Source organism: Pleurodeles waltl, chromosome 9 (genome assembly GCF_031143425.1).
Source record: "Pleurodeles waltl isolate 20211129_DDA chromosome 9, aPleWal1.hap1.20221129, whole genome shotgun sequence".
Classification (NCBI taxonomy): Eukaryota; Metazoa; Chordata; class Amphibia; order Caudata; family Salamandridae; genus Pleurodeles; species Pleurodeles waltl.
In genome coordinates, this window is record NC_090448.1 from 688,914,628 (window position 1) to 688,932,362 (window position 17,735).

The 17,735-nt window shown below is 46.7% G+C and overlaps 1 protein-coding gene across 2 annotated transcripts in view; it reads left to right on the forward strand.

Moving 5' to 3' along the window:
* The window catches only part of FOSB (FosB proto-oncogene, AP-1 transcription factor subunit), a 76,843-nt gene that overhangs the window by 17,541 nt on the left and 41,567 nt on the right, over positions 1–17,735 (forward strand). For both annotated transcript variants that reach the window (XM_069207792.1, XM_069207793.1), the window contains exon 2: positions 13,915–14,211. In XM_069207792.1, coding sequence (XP_069063893.1) covers positions 13,915–14,211 — 297 coding nt within the window. The remainder of the gene's footprint in view (positions 1–13,914; positions 14,212–17,735) is intronic.

Genomic DNA, 17,735 nt, shown 5'->3' on the forward strand with positions numbered 1-17,735 from the left:
CAGGTAGCACCCGGAGAAGTGCCAGAAACAGGCACTACGAGGATGCGTGAAACGGTGCTCACCCGAAGTCGCACAAAGGAGTCCCACGTCGCCGGAGACCAACTTAGAAAGTCGTGCAATGCAGGTTAGAGTGCCGTGGACCCAGGCTTGGCTGTGCACAAAGGATTTCCGCCGGAAGGGCACAGGGGCCGGAGTAGCTGCAAAAGTCGCGGTTCCCAGCAATGCAGCCCAGCCAGGTGAGGCAAGGACTTACCTCCACCAAACTTGGACTGAAGAGTCACTGGACTGTGGGGGTCACTTGGACAGAGTCGCTGGATTCGAGGGACCTCGCTCGTCGTGCTGAGAGGAGACCCAAGGGACCGGTAATGCAGCTTTTTGGTGCCTGCGGTTGCAGGGGGAAGATTCCGTCGACCCACGGGAGATTTGTTCGGAGCTTCTGGTGCAGAGAGGAGGCAGACTACCCCCACAGCATGCACAAGCAGGAAAACAGTCGAGAAGGCGGCAGGATCAGCGTTACAAGGTCGCAGTAGTCGTCTTTGCTACTATGTTGCAGGTTTGCAGGCTTCCAGCGCGGTCAGCAGTCGATTCCTTGGCAGAAGGTGAAGAGAGAGATGCAGAGGAACTCGGATGAGCTCTTGCATTCGTTATCTAAAGTTTCCCCAGAGACAGAGACCCTAAATAGCCAGAAAAGAGGGTTTGGCTACCTAGGAGAGAGGATAGGCTACTAACACCTGAAGGAGCCTATCAGCAGGAGTCTCTGACGTCACCTGGTGGCACTGGCCACTCAGAGCAGTCCAGTGTGCCAGCAGCACCTCTGTTTCCAAGATGGCAGAGATCTGGAGCACACTGGAGGAGCTCTGGACACCTCCCAGGGGAGGTGCAGGTCAGGGGAGTGGTCACTCCCCTTTCCTTTGTCCAGTTTCGCGCCAGAGCAGGGCTAAGGGGTCCCCTGAACCGGTGTAGACTGGCTTATGCAGAATTGGGCACATCTGTGCCCAACAAAGCATTTCCAGAGGCTGGGGGAGGCTACTCCTCCCCTGCCTTCACACCATTTTCCAAAGGGAGAGGGTGTAACACCCTCTCTCAGAGGAAGTTCTTTGTTCTGCCATCCTGGGCCAGGCCTGGCTGGACCCCAGGAGGGCAGATGCCTGTCTGAGGGTTTGGCAGCAGCAGCAGCTGCAGTGAAACCCCAGGAAGGGCAGTTTGGCAGTACCAGGGTCTGTGCTACAGACCACTGGGATCATGGGATTGTGCCAACTATGCCAGGATGGCATAGAGGGGGCAATTCCATGATCATAGACATGTTACATGGCCATATTCGGAGTTACCATTGTGAAGCTACATATAGGTAGTGACCTATATGTAGTGCACGCGTGTAATGGTGTCCCCGCACTCACAAAGTTCAGGGAATTGGCTCTGAACAATGTGGGGGCACCTTGGCTAGTGCCAGGGTGCCCTCACACTAAGTAACTTTGCACCTAACCTTTACCAGGTAAAGGTTAGACATATAGGTGACTTATAAGTTACTTAAGTGCAGTGTAAAATGGCTGTGAAATAACGTGGACGCTATTTCACTCAGGCTGCAGTGGCAGGCCTGTGTAAGAATTGTCAGAGCTCCCTATGGGTGGCAAAAGAAATGCTGCAGCCCATAGGGATCTCCTGGAACCCCAATACCCTGGGTACCTCAGTACCATATACTAGGGAATTATAAGGGTGTTCCAGTAAGCCAATGTAAATTGGTAAAAATGGTCACTAGCCTGTTAGTGACAATTTGGAAAGAAATGAGAGAGCATAACCACTGAGGTTCTGATTAGCAGAGCCTCAGTGAGACAGTTAGTCACTACACAGGTAACACATTCAGGCACACTTATGAGCACTGGGGCCCTGGGTTACCAGGGTCCCAGTGACACATACAACTAATACAACATATATACAGGGAAAAATGGGGGTAACATGCCAGGCAAGATGGTACTTTCCTACACAACCCCCCCCAAACGAAGGACAATAAGACTAGCCATGACCTGATGAGTCTTCATTGTCTAGATAACTTGGCCTGGTGCAAGGTGCAAGTACCCCTTGGTACTCACTACAAGCCAGTCCAGCCTCCTACATCCACCTTAACTTTAAGAGTCTAAGGAGTCTCTGCATTGATCGAGGTTTAGTGGTAGGAAAGAACCCTTCTAGAGAATTATTGTCTAACATGCTCATTGAGAATGATAAGGCCTTAGCTGGCAGTTCAATTGAGAAGTTAGGAGATAGCTCACACTCTGACTCAGGGGAGCCCCTTGAGAGAGTGGTACAGGGTTCCCTTCCTAATCTGCCCCTTAGCAGAACACCTAGCATAACTGGTAGTAATAGAAGCTCCCATCATAGTAGGGATGGTTTTATTCCTGTAGGCCAGGTTGGTAGGGTGCCAACTGTTAGGGACAGCTCTCCCTCTGCTCATTCCAATTTTTCTTCTGTGTCAAAATATTCCCAACCCACCCACCCTGATGACAAAATGTTAGAAAGGGAACTCAATAAGTTGAGAGTGGAAGAGACCAGGCTGAAGCTTAACCAGCAACAGCTGGCTCTAGACAGGGAATCCCTAGACTTAGAAAAAGAGAGACAGAGGTTGGGGTTTGGACCCCATGGTGGCAGCAGCAGTATTCCTGATAGCAATCCTGTTAAAGAGCATGATTCTAGGAATCTGCATAAAATAGTTCCCCCTTACAAGGAGTGGAAAGGCATTAACAAGTGGTTTGCTGCACTTGAGAGGGCCTGTATGGTACAGGGGTCCCTCAAAGGCAGTAGGCTGCTATCCTATGGCTATCTTTCAGTGGAAGAGTAGGGATAGGCACCTTACTGTTAAGGAAAGTGATGCCAATAATTTTACAGTTTTGAAGAATGCACTCTTGGATGGATTTGGCTTAACCACTGAACAATACAGGATTACGTTCAGAGAAACCAGAAAAGAGTCCTCACAAGACTGGGTAGACTTAGTTGACTATTCAGTGAAGGTCTTGGAGGGGTGGTTATATGACAGTAAAGTTTCTGACTATGAAAGCCTGTACAATCTAATCCTGAGAGAGCATATTCTGAATAACTGTGTGTCTGATTTGTTACACCAAAAGTGGAGTCAGATCTGACCTCTCCCCAAGAATTGGGAAAGAAGGCAGACAAATGAGTCAGAACAAGAGTGAACGGAAAAGTTCATACAGGGGGTGACAAGGATGGCAAGAAGAAGGATGGTAAGTCTTCTGACACGGGTGGGGACAAATCTAAAAATGAGTCCTCATCAGGCCAACAAAAACCCTCTGGAGGGGGTGGTGGGTCCAAATCCTCTTCTAATCAAGTAAAAAAACCATGGTGCTATTTATGTAAAGTAAAAGGCCATTGGACAACTGATGCCAGTTGTCCAAAGAAAAGCACCAAGCCTCCCACTACCACAACCCCTACTGCAACCTCTTGTGCCCCTAGTAATAGCAGTGGTGGTGGGAGCAAACCTATTAATAGCCAATCCAAGGGAGTAGCTGGGCTCACTTCTGGTAATTTAGTTGGGGTTGGTCTTGTTAGGGAGACCACAGAGGCTGTGCTAGTCTCTGAAGGTTCCATTGATTTGGCCACCTTGGTTGCTTGTCCCCTTAATATGGATAAGTACAAGCAACTTCCCCTAATCAATGGTTGTAGGAGGCTGGACTGGCTTGTAGTGAGTACCTAGGGGTACTTGCACCTTGCACCAGGCCCAGTTATCCCTTATTAGTGTATAGGGTGTCTAGCAGCATAGGCTGATAGATAATGGTAGCTTAGCAGAGCAGCTTAGGCTGAACTAGGAGACGAGTGAAGCTCCTACAGTACCACTTAGTGTCACATGCACAATATCATAAGAAAACACAGTACACAGTTATACTAAAAATAAAGGTACTTTATTTTTATGACAATATGCCAAAGTATCTCAGAGTGTACCCTCAGTGAGAGGATAGGAAATATACACAAGATATATATACACAATACCAAAATATGCAGTAGTAGTCTTAGAAACCAGTGCAAACAATGTATAGTTACAATAGGATGCAATGGGGACACATGGGGATAGGGGCAACACAAACCATATACTCCAAAAGTGGAATGCGAACCATGAATGGACCCCAAACCTATGTGACCTTGTAGAGGGTCGCTGGGACTATTGGAAAATAGTACGGGTTAGAAAAATAGCCCACCCCAAGACCCTGAAAAGTGAGTGCAAAGTGCACTGAAGTTCCCAAAGGACAAATAAGTCGTGATAGGGGAATACTGCAGGAAAGACACAAACCAGCAATGCAACAATGATGGATTTCCAGTCGAGGGTACCTGTGGAACAAGGGGACCAAGTCCAAAAGTCACAAGCAAGTCGGAGATGGGCAGATGCCCAGGAAATGCCAGCTGTGGGTGCAAAGAAGCTTCTACTGGACAGAAGAAGCTTAGGTTTCTGCAGGAACGACAAGGGCTAGAGACTTCCCCTTTGGAGGACGGATCCCTTACGCCGTGTAGAGTCGTGCAGAAGTGATTTCCCGCCGAAAGAACGCCAACAAGCCTTGCTAGCTGCAAATCGTGCGGTTAGAGTTTTTGGATGCTGCTGTGGCCCAGGAGGGACCAGGATGTCGCAAATTGCGCCAGGAGACAGAGGGGACGTCGAGCAAGACAAGGAGCCCTCTCAGCAGCAGGTAGCACCCGGAGAAGTGCCAGAAACAGGCACTACGAGGATGCGTGAAACAGTGCTCACCCGAAGTTACACAAAGGAGTCCCACGTCGCCGGAGACCAACTTAGAAAGTCATGCAATGCAGGTTAGAGTGCCGTGAACCCAGGCTTGGCTGTGCACAAAGGATTTCCACCGGAAGTGCACAGGGGCCGGAGTAGCTGCAAAAGTCGCGGTTCCCAGCAATGCAGTCTGGCGTGGGGAGGCAAGGACTTACCTCCACCAAACTTGGACTGAAGAGTCACTGGACTGTGGGGGTCACTTGGACACAGTTGCTGGATTCGAGGGACCTCGCTCGTCGTGCTGAGAGGAGACCCAAGGGACCGGTAATGCAGCTTTTTGGTGCCTGCGGTTGCAGGGGGAAGATTCCGTCGACCCACGGGAGATTTCTTTGGAGCTTCTAGTGCAGAGAGGAGGCAGACTACCCCCACAGCATGCACCACCAGGAAAACAGTCGAGAAGGCGGCAGGATCAGCGTTACAGAGTTGCAGTAGTCGTCTTTGCTTCTATGTTGCAGTTTTGCAGGCTTCCAGCGCGGTCAGCAGTCGATTCCTTGGCAGAAGGTGAAGAGAGAGATGCAGAGGAACTCGGATGAGCTCTTGCATTCGTTATCTAAGGAATCCCAAGAGACAGAGACCCTAAATAGCCAGAAAAGAGGGTTTGGCTACCTAGGAGAGAGGATAGGCTAGCAACACCTGAAGGAGCCTATCAGGAGGAGTCTCTGATGTCACCTGGTGGCACTGGCCACTCAGAGCAGTCCAGTGTGCCAGCAGCACCTCTGTTTCCAAGATGGCAGAGGTCTGGAGCACACTGGAGGAGCTCTGGGCACCTCCCAGGGGAGGTACAGGTCAGGGGAGTGGTCACTCCCCTTTCCTTTGTCCAGTTTCGCGCCAGAGCAGGGCTAAGGGGTCCCTGAACCGGTGTAGACTGGCTTATGCAGAAATGGACACCATGTGTGCCCATGAAAGCATTTCCAGAGGCTGGGGGAGGCTACTCCTCCCTTGCCTTCACACCATTTTCCAAAGGGAGAGGGTGTAACACCCTCTCTCAGAGGAAGTCCTTTGTTCTGCCATCCTGGGCCAGGCCTGGCTGGACCCCAGGAGGGCAGAAGCCTGTCTGAGGGGTTGGCAGCAGCAGCAGCTGCAGTGAAACCCCGGGAAAGGCAGTTTGGCAGTACCAGGGTCTGTGCTACAGACCACTGGGATCATGGGATTGTGCCAACTATGCCAGGATGGTATAGAGGGGGCAATTCCATGATCATAGACATGTTACATGGCCATATTCGGAGTTACCATTGTGAAGCTACATATAGGTAATGACCTATATGTAGGGCACGTGTGTAATGGTGTCCCCGCACTCACAAAGTCCGGGGAATTGGCCCTGAACAATGTGGGGGCACCTTGGCTAGTGCCAGGGTGCCCACACACTAAGTAACTTAGCACCCAACCTTTACCAGGTAAAGGTTAGACATATAGGTGACTTATAAGTTACTTAAGTGCAGTGTAAAATGGCTGTGAAATAACGTGGACGTTATTTCACTCAGGCTGCAGTGGCAGGCCTGTGTAAGAATTGTCAGAGCTCCCTATGGGTGGCAAAAGAAATGCTGCAGCCCATAGGGATCTCCTGGAACCCCAATACCCTGGGTACCTCAGTACCATATACTAGGGAATTATAAGGGTGTTCCAGTAAGCCAATGTAAATTGGTAAAATTGGTCACTAGCCTGTTAGTGACAATTTGAAAGAAATGAGAGAGCATAACCACTGAGGTTCTGATTAGCAGAGCCTCAGTGAGACAGTTAGTCATAACACAGGTAACACATTCAGGCACACTGGCTGGCAGGGTCCCAGTGACACATACAACTAAAACAACATATATACAGTGAAAAATGGGGGTAACATGCCAGGCAAGATGGTACTTTCCTACAAGTACCCCTAGAAATAGCTGGGTCTCTTAGTTGGAGAAGGACAGTAGTCAATGCAGACCTTCCCCCCGACTGTCTCCTTGCAAATGACCTCCCAGAGGTTGGTCAGAGCCCAAAACAGGAATTGGTCAATATCCAGTCCTTTCCTAAGGGTTCTGGAGGTGTTGAACCTGTAGTTAGTGCATGTAGGCCTCAGAAGAAAAGTAAAAGGAGAACATGTAGAAAAGGTAGGCAACTTTTAGCCAAAGCTCTAGTAAGCCAAGGAGTTTCTGCTCCAGTAAGGAAGAACTCCAAAGTTGGTACTGGTGAAGCCCGACCTGATACACAGGAAGTCCTGACTAGTCAGGCAGCTGTTAAGCATGAGATGGTGGCTCCTTAGCTAACAGAAGGGAGTAGAAGAAGGGTGTTTGCTACAGGATGTAGTAACCCCCTACTCTAAAACAGCAGCCAGGCCCCCTGAACCCAAAGAAGCCTGTAGGTTAGCCCCTTCGCCTGTCACTGAAGAGCTAAAGGTGTGGTTCTGGGCACTGACCACTGTAAGTGGCCTCTGCTGGGTGTTAGCCGTTATGGCTGCACTGTCCCTGGCATGGTGATCTGACCCCATGTAAAACAGCAAGTAAACCCCCTAACCCTGTTAGTCATGGTGGAGTTGCTCAAGTTGTGAGTGACCTTTTTAGGTAAGCTAGGGGTTGCCCTGGCTAAGATCTGGTTAGCAAAAGTGAACACCTCTCATCTCAAGTCTCTAGTAAATGGTATCTCTGGTACCTAGGGCACAGGTACTAAAGAATGTCCCTAAAAGCTGCAGCATAACGTGCGCCACTCTAAGGGACGCAGCACCAACTCATACAGACTGCCACTGCAGGCTGTGTGGCAAGGTGCTCCAAAAAGTGAAAACACAACATGGCACACACTTGTGTGCCATGTCCCCTGACATTGCCTGTAATATTTGTCACCCCTATAGCAGGCATTACAGGCCTAAGGCAGGATGCATTATATTACAGGTGAGGGCATATCTGCATGAGAAAAGTTGCCCCTGCTGTTTCTTTGTCGGTTCTTAGACATGGTAAGTTAACAGGGAAACCATTTTAAATTAATGTGCTGGACACTGGTCAATACGAGTTCCAGAGCTACATGATGGCTTCACTGAAAATAAGGATGTTTGGTATTAAATGTTCAGTAATAATAAACCCTCACTGATTCCAGTAATGGATTTATTAATACATGCACCCAGAAGGCACCTTAGAGGTTACCCCTGAAAACCTACCAAATGCTGTTTGGCTGACTGACTAGTTTCCACCAGTTTTTCACCAACAGATGTGTTTCTGTCCTCCAAGGCTGAGGGCCTTTGCTCTTGTGTGGTCAGGAACAAAGCTTGCTCTGGCAGGGGTGTTAACACATCCTTCCCAACAGGATGACCTGCTAATCTGCATTCCAAGTCAGGAGAGCTTCAAAGAAGCCCACTGCCCTTTGTCTGAAGATCTGACTTCCATCAGAAGGGAAATGCCAAACCACCTTCCCCAGGCCCCATTTGGCACCTAGACAGTTGGGAAAATTAGCTATGTAGGGGGCATGTTGCATTTTCAGGCTGGACACACCTCTAGGGTAACCAGCCTGAAATGAACACAGCTTTAGTAATTCCGCCATCTTCTGTATGGTGGAATTAGGAATTTTGAGACCGGGTGATGGCCACTCCCCAGAGGAAGTGGTCATCTTTGGGGCATAGTGACCCCAGGAGTAAGTAGCCCAATGGCTACTACCCTTTACTCTCCTTAACACATGTAAATTGAGTATTAAGGGAACCCCTGGATATCAGGACCTCAGTTTTGCTGGACTACAGAAGAAGAATGACCCAAAGAGCAGTGATGAGCAAGAAGTGAGGAGCATCAACTCACTTGGTCCTAAACTCACCGGCCTGTCTGCTATCCTTGACAATTGCACCGAAGATGACTCGTCCTGCAGCTGTTCTTCCTCCAAAAGCCTGGGAGGACTGCTAACACTTTGAGAAGTAATCAGGAACTCCCGTGGAGTAGTAGAGCTACTACCCTGCACACACCAAAGAAGACTGCCGAAACCTGATACTGGACAGCACCACTGCATCCGTGGCTCCTAGCCCAAATTGAAGAGGGCCAATAGGGCCAGTGTGGTTCCCAAGCCATTCAGAGCTAAAACCCACCTTGGACTTCCCAATTCCTCCGGCAGCCTTTCTCCGTGCCCTCTCTGACCGCGAGTACCCCTGCACCGGAATCCAATGCCAAAAAGACACCACTGCTTCCATGCCCCACAGCCCAGGAGGTTTGGGCTAATGGTGTCCCTATGTGCCCAAGGATCTCAAGGATCAAGCCCTCTTGTGGGTTCCCCCGGACTGGCCACCAAGTCCCTGCTTGCAGCCTCTTTCTAACCAGACCGATCTCCATTGAGGTGAATGGGACACCGACGGAGTAACACCTCTGCACCCAAACGCCCCAGACCCTCCCAAGGCGAACTGTTGATGTGGCCTTAGACCTTGCCCCATACTCACCTCTAGTCCAGAAGAACAGTCCTATAAGTCGTTGGTAAGTACCCATGTGCAGTGTTTTTCTTTCCCATGGGAAAACATTAGGGCACCGGAGGCTGAAACCACCTCTGCACCCGGATGCCTCAGTGTCTCCTGAAGTGACCTGTTGGTGCTGCTTCATACTTTGTCCCTGTAGGAGGCTGGACTGGCTTGTAGTGAGTACCAAGGGGTACTTGCACCTTGCACCAGGCCCAGTTATCCCTTATTAGTGTATAGGGTGTCTAGCAGCTTAGGCTGATAGATAATGGTAGCTTAGCAAAGCAGCTCAGGCTGAACTAGGAGACGGGTGAAGCTACTACAGTACCACCTAGTGTCATATGCACAATATCATAAGAAAACACAATACACAGTTATACTAAAAATAAAGGTACTTTATTTTTATGACAATATGCCAAAGTATCTTAGAGTGTACCCTCAGTAAGAGGATAGGAAATATACACAAGATATATATACACAATAGCAAAAATATGCAGTATAGTCTTAGAAAACAGTGCAAACAATGTATAGTTACAATAGGATGCAATGGGGAAACATAGGAATAGGGGCAACACAAACCATATACTCCAAAAGTGGAATGTGAACCACGAATGGACCCCAAACCTATGTGACCTTGTAGAGGGTCGCTGGGACTATTAGAAAATAGTGAGAGTTAGAAAAATAACCCTCCCCAAGACCCTGAAAAGTGAGTGCAAAGTGCACCAAAGTTCCCCTAAGGACAAAATAGTCGTGTTAGAGGGAGAATGCAAGGAAAACACAAATCAGCAATGCAACAACGATGGATTCCTGTCTGGAGGTACCTGTGGAACAAGGGGACCAAGTCCAAAAGTCACAAGCAGCTCGGAGATGGGCAGATGCCCAAGAAATGCCAGCGGTTGGTGCAAAGAAGCTCTTACTAGGCTGAAGAACTGTGAATACTGCAGGAACGACAAGGGCTAGAGACTTCCCCTTTGGAGGATGGATCCCCCACGCCTTGGAGAGTCGTGCAGAAGTGTTTTCCCGCCGGATGGACGCCAACAAGCCTTGCTACACGCAAATCGTGCGTTTGGCGTTTTTGGACGCTGCTGGGGCCCAGGAGGGACCAGGAGGTCGCAAATTGGACCTGCAGAGAGAGGGGACGTCGAGCAAGACAAAGAGCCCTCACTGAAGCAGGTAGCACCCGGAGAAGTGCCAGAAACAGGCACTACGAGGATGCGTGAAACGGTGCTTGCCGAAGTTGCACAAAGGAGTCCCACGTCGCCGGAGACCAACTTAGAAAGTCGTGCAATGCAGGTTAGAGTGCCGTGGACCCAGGCTTGGCTGTGCACACAGGATTTCCGCCGGATGTGCACAGGGGCCGGAGAAGCTTGCAAAGTCGCGGTTCCCAGCAATGCAGCCCAGCGAGGTGAGGCAAGGACTTACCTCCACCAAACTTGGGCTGAAGAGTCACTGGACTGTGGGGGTCACTTGGACGGTGTCGCTGGATTCGAGGGACCTCGCTCGTCGTGCTGAGAGGAGACCCAAGGGACCGGAGATGCAGCTTTTTGGTGCCTGCGGTTGCAGGGGGAAGATTCCGTCGACCCACGGGAGATTTCTTCGGAGCTTCTGGTGCAGAGAGGAGGCAGACTACCCCCACAGCATGCACAAGCAGGAAAACAGTCGAGAAGGCGGCAGGATCAGCGTTACAGAGTTGCAGTAGTCGTCTTTGCTACTATGTTGCAGGTTTGCAGGCTTCCAGCGCGGTCAGCGGTCGATTCCTTATCAGAAGGTGAAGAGGGAGATGCAGAGGAACTCGGCTGAGCTCATGCATTCGTTATCTAAAGTTTCCCCAGAGACAGAGACCCTAAATAGCCAGAAAAGAGGGTTTGGCTACCTAGGAGAGAGGAAAGGCTACTAACACCTGAAGGAGCCTATCACAAGGAGTCTCTGACGTCACCTGGTGGCACTGGCCACTCAGAGCAGTCCAGTGTGCCAGCAGCACCTCTGTTTCCAAGATGGCAGAGGTCTGGAGCACACTGGAGGAGCTCTGGACACCTCCCAGGGGAGGTGCAGGTCAGGGGAGTGGTCACTCCCCTTTCCTTTGTCCAGTTTCGCGCCAGAGCAGGGGCTAAGGGGTCCCTGAACCGGTGTAGACTGGCTTATGCAGAATTGGGCACATCTGTGCCCAACAAAGCATTTCCAGAGGCTGGGGGAGGCTACTCCTCCCCTGCCTTCACACCATTTTCCAAAGGGAGAGGGTGTCACACCCTCTCTCAGAGGAAGTTCTTTGTTCTGCCATCCTGGGCCAGGCCTGGCTGGACCCCAGGAGGGCAGCTGCCTGTCTGAGGGGTTGGCAGCAGCAGCAGCTGCAGTGAAACCCCAGGAAGGGCAGTCTGGCAGTACCAGGGTCTGTGCTACAGACCACTGGGATCATGGAATTGTACCAACAATGCCAGGATGGCATAGAGGGGGCAATTCCATGATCATAGACATGTTACATGGCCATATTCGGAGTTACCATGGTGAAGCTACATATAGGTAGTGACCTATATGTAGTGCACGCGTGTAATGGTGTCCCCGCACTCACAAAGTTCAGTGAATTGGCTCTGAACAATGTGGGGGCACCTTGGCTAGTGCCAGGGTGCCCTCACACTAAGTAACTTTGCACCTAACCTTTACCAGGTAAAGGTTAGACATATAGGTGACTTATAAGTTACTTAAGTGCAGTGTAAAATGGCTGTGAAATAACGTGGACGTTATTTCACTCAGGCTGCAGTGGCAGGCCTGTGTAAGAATTGTCAGAGCTCCCTATGGGTGGCAAAAGAAATGCTGCAGCCCATAGGGATCTCCTGGAACCCCAATACCCTGGGTACCTCAGTACCATATACTAGGGGATTATAAGGGTGTTCCAGTAAGCCAATGTAAATTGGTAAAAATGGTCACTAGCCTGTCAGTGACAATTTGGAAGTAATGAGAGAGCATAACCACTGAGGTTCTGGTTAGCAGAGCCTCAGTGAGACAGTTAGGCACCACACAGGGAACATATACATGCACACCTATGAGCACTGGGGCCCTGTGTGACAGGGTCCCAGTGACACATACATATAGGCCACAAACCTATGAGCACTGGGGTCCTGACCAGCAGGATCCCAGTGACACATAACAACCATACTGAAAACATAGTGTTTTCACTATGAGCACTGAGGCCTGGCTATCAGGATCCCAGTGAGACAGTGAAAACAGTGACAAACATCCTGACATACACTCACAAACAGGCCAAAAGTGGGGGTAACAAGGCTAGAAAGAGGCTACCTTCTCACAGTCCCATAATAACCTTAACTCCAGAAGATGAGTCCTTTGTTTTGCTGCTAAGTACCCGTATGCAGTATAGGTTTTTCCTTAATGGCCCAATGGATTAACATTTTCGCTCCAAAAATTGCACTGTCAACTTTTGAAAACTGTACAAATTCATAACTCGAAAAGTACTCACCCAATTTCAATGCTCTTGGTATAAAAATTTATATAAAAGTATGTGTTTTTTTAAAATAAATTGGTGTCTGATTTTTTTGAGTGTGTCTCTCTTACTGCTTTTGTGTGTGCAATACATGCTTAGCACTACCCTCTGACATGCCTAACTGCTCTCCCACACTACTACAAAAGAGAGCATTTAGGGTATAATTTGTGCCTCTGTAATTCCTATGGGGTTTGCTTGGACTCTTTACACAGTGTAACACTTTTTGGTCCACTGTATAAAGAGCCAGCTTCCTACAGCAGTTAGCACCAATTTATTTTTGGACTTTGACATTGTTTGCCCGTCTGAAGTGCTGTATTTAAGAGATTGTTAAAAGAAGGTTTATAATTACCAAATGCTGCTGTACAGGGTCCATACATTTAGGTGAAATTATAATTCTCCTAAGATTGGCATCCATATAGATTTATTGGTTGATGTTTAAAGCGTGTGGAAATAGGCAGTAATTGTATTTTCCTAAAGGAAGCTGTAAATGTTTATTCCAGTGAGAAAGTAATGATCCAACCACATAATTAGTATAGCAGACTCTAAAGTGATGGAGTTAAGATTAGGAGACAGCCACTGTATATCCTTTTATATATGTAGCTGTCTGAGTACACAGTGAGGAACACATCTGTCATTGTGGAGCGGAGCTGCACAATGGCAATTTAAATCCAGGTTTACGTTTCCCAAAATAGAGCAGTAGGTTGAGCCAATGCCAATGTCAAGGGGTCTGTTTATGCTAAAAACGTTGTGTAGTATTGGTAAATTGTGACTGAAAGGTTCCTAGAGTATCTCACAATTATCAATACTTCCTTATTGGTTGTCCCAACCCAAACATTCCATTGACCCAAATGTTCCACAGCATATGCCAAATTCTCATTTTCTTGATACACTGCACTATGAATGAGGGAACATCGAAGTTTTACTTTGTGGATTTTATCCACAAGAATAATGACTTCAGAATGCTTGAAGAGTTGAAAATCTTAGATCTGACTGAAATGGCTTCATGATCCTTCTCAGCTTGTGACACCATCAAAGAGACAAAATCCTTTATATATCCATAAACACTGTCAACATTTAAAAACCTATGCCATGACAAAGGACAAAGTGCTTTTGTGTTGGGTCCCTATTGTTTCCATGAGTCGGGTAATATTAACATTGGTTATTTGCAGTACTATGGAATGCTATTTAGATTTTCATATTAATAATACTAACACTTTAAAAGACTTATATATTGGTATTGTTTGTAATTTTCAGGAGTGCTCTGGTCTTGGTGACATGCCGGGATCTTTTGTGCCAACAGTAACTGCTATAACTACAAGCCAGGATTTGCAGTGGCTTGTTCAGCCAACCCTGATTCCTTCCATGGCGCAGTCTCAGGAGAAACCGATATCTCAACCACAGCCCACACTTGATCTCTACGATCTCCCAGGGACCAGCTATTCCACCCCAGGGATGAGCACTTACACTAGATCAGAAGAAACCATATCTGCTGAGACCTCCACATCCAGCAAGGCTACTCGGACTCGGTCCAAGAAACAACGCGAGGAAGCAGTAAGTGAGACTAGCAATAAGAAGTGGACCAGAGCAATGATGATTAAAACTTCATCTTGAAGCATTTTGTATTCAAAGATCTCTATGGCTTCCTTTAACACCATGAATCTCTGAGCTTCTCACATGAATGTACAAATCCCACTGTTATCACAAACTAAGAGCACAAGTTAGAGCCCATCTGGTGTTTAATGAAGATACACATGACAGCTTATTTGAACCTAGTGGGCATATTCTGATCAGTAGTACACATACACCACATCCCATAATACCTAAAAACTATTGTACATCTCATGGCAACTGCATATGTGCAACTGATACTTTATACACAATTTATGCCAGTTGAAGATGCACTCCACAGATCATGATAAGTGAAAACACATGCAACATATGATGCAAATGAAAGACCTTTGCCATAACTGATACTAACTCTAAATCTGTTTCAGAAACTGTACTAATTAATTATATACATCATCAATTGCATTCGCTAAGGACCCTTACCATAACACATCCTAACTGAAGATAAATATTTCAACTTTTACAAGCTAAAGACACATACCAAACCTGATAATAATACACATACCACAGCTCATGCTGCCTAAATACATATCACAACTACCACCAACAGACATATAGCACCGCTCATGCTGCCTAGATGTACTAAACTACATACTGTTAAGAAATTCTGAGTTTTGTGCAAAAATTGGGGCATAACGTACATTTTGGTGCTTACCACAGAATTCTATCCTAGGCATTTTCTCCTTGGAAATATCAGCAGGTCTGTCCTCCTGACATTTACCTAGGAAAAACTGGAGTGGTGAGGTGTTTGTTTCAAAATTCCATTTCCATGTGTGTGCTAACGGGTTTTACAAAATGAATTGGAATTAACCAGGGCACTTGTAATCAAGGCCTTGTAATAACAAACACAGACTACATTTCATTCTAATTAAAAATACAGCAGCTCTAACAAACTAAAACCCCTTATCATGGTTTGCACCAGGTGGCTCCAACCAGTAGGTCACGAGCTACCAGTAGCTCACAAACCCTTTCAGAGTAGCTTGCAGCCTTGACTTCATTTTTAAATAAGCATAGGGTCATATTTCCTTTTAGAGTTAAGGGAAATGAGTGTTTATTTTACATTATTATCATGGGGGTGCAGATAGCAGGACTTGACTTTGAGCAGTGCTCAGTCATATATATGACCCTTGATGGGACACAGAAGTGAAGAACTGAAACACAGGTGAAGAACTGAAGCACTGAGGTATTTAACTCCTTGTCAACTCAATATTGGAGCTGAGCACAAAATGATGTTTTTGACTGCTTTTTAAATAGAACATTAAAATGAAAAGTTATCTTAATGATTATGTTAATTCTTAATTTTAATTTTCTCCTATTTCAAAGTGTCACATTTACAAATGGCAGGCCTCTTGCTGTCAATGGCCAGTAGACACTGTGATATATTAGTAACTGAAAAATACAGTCATTTTGAATGGGAGAAATGTAAAGTGAAGAAAAATATTTCTAGGAAACAATCAGTCTTAATGTCTGTCTCTTCTTTCAATTAAGCCAATTTTGTCTTAAGTGTTCATGAAGCACAGTATTTCAATTTAAGTTCCTTTAATTTAATAAAGGGCTGTATGTATCTGTTATAAATATAGAACAGTGTCCATGGGCCGGGAGTAGGATGCCTGCTGTTTGTAAATGTGGCTCTTGGAATTGCGATAAAATGTATATGATATATTTCTGGATCCATGTAAACACAAAGTTAACTCTGAAGTTTAATATTCCCCCATCTCAAAGTGATGGCTTTACGCACAGCAGGCATTTTGCTCCCACTGGCTGGTAGACACTGCATATTTATAACTGAGAAATACAGCCATTATTTCAAGTGGGAGAAGTTTGAAGTGCAGAAAAATGTTTCCTATTATGAACATTTTTGTAGAATATTTTTCGCCACTTTACATTTCTCCCATAAAAATGGTTATATGTTTGTGTTATACATGGCACTGTGACTCATGGCAAAAGGTATGTTCTGTGCCACAAGTAAATAAGACAAAGGCCCTTAGTTAGTTACCCAACACATATAACCCATTCATATGCACACATGTTCATATTTTGCCAAAGACCACACTCTCACTGGCATACATGGTAGTCCTGCCATAGTGCCCCTAGCCAAAGTATTTTGTTCCTATCAGAATACCTGGCTCTATGGACATTAGGCTTAAAGTCAATGAAGCTAGGTGTGGGTATGTCTGGTAACAATGCGCAAGTTGCTTAGCCTCCAGTAGCTCACAATGATTTTCACTGATCAGAAGTAGCACTCACTTCAGAAAAGATTAGAGACCACTGGTTTACACATTAAATAAGATATGTACCATAAATCAGACATACAAAAGACACCGACCCATAACCCTAACATAACATTTACTCCATAAAGTACAAAAAATGAAGACGCATGCCATATTCATTATCTAATGACACCCACCAGTAGGTAATTATAGTTAGGACCTAGTTTCCATGGGAAAATCATTTTTTGTTTTGCTAATAAGTTTGGCACCATTTGACCAATCTTCACTAAGTTTTCAAAACTAGTTTGCCACTCACTTAAGCTGCTGTCTAGAAATTTTTGGGGTGATTTGTGAAGCTGTGGCTGAGAAAAAGGGGGGTCCCAAAACACATTTTCCCCATGCAATTTCCCATAGGGATTTTAGACACAACTATAGTCCAAACCGCTGAACGGAATCAAACCAAATTTGGCAGAAAGCTAGATATTGGTCGACAAAGATCTTTTTGTAATTTGGTGTAAATCCATTCAGTAGTTTTGGGAGTTAACAAAGAAACTAGATTTATGTATAGCTAATGATGTGGATTCACCATGGTAGATCTATGCTCCAACAGCAGTGTTGTGATTGGCTTCCAGCAACCTGACAGGAAAGATGCAGCCGCCATTTTTGTCAATTGGGACATGCTTTCCTGGGGGGTTGGGGATAATAAACTGTAAATAGGATATCAGGATAGAGGTATCCGGACCCCATGGAACTGATGCAGGTGTCTCTGAGGGACCCTTCTTAGATAAGAAATTGGCCAAAACATTTTTTTATGGCACACAAGGGTCTGCAGATCCTCCACAGCACTCAGCGCGTTGCCCGGGGTGAATCTGCAACAGATCCATGGATCCAGAGCCTAATTAAAAAAAAATACACCCACCCACACATTCACTCACATTCTTTTACGCAATCACTTACACACCCATTCACACACTCATTCACAAGCCAACAAAGCCATTACCACACCCACTCACACACCCACTCACACACCCATACAGACACTTCTACACTTAAACATCCTCACAGCCACTCACACACCTACTCGCAGACCACAAAAAATACGCATACTCAGTCACAGACCCACACAGCCACTCAGGCATGCGTACACCCACTTACACACACACACACACACACACACACACACACACACACACACACACACACACACACACACACACACACACACACACACACACACAC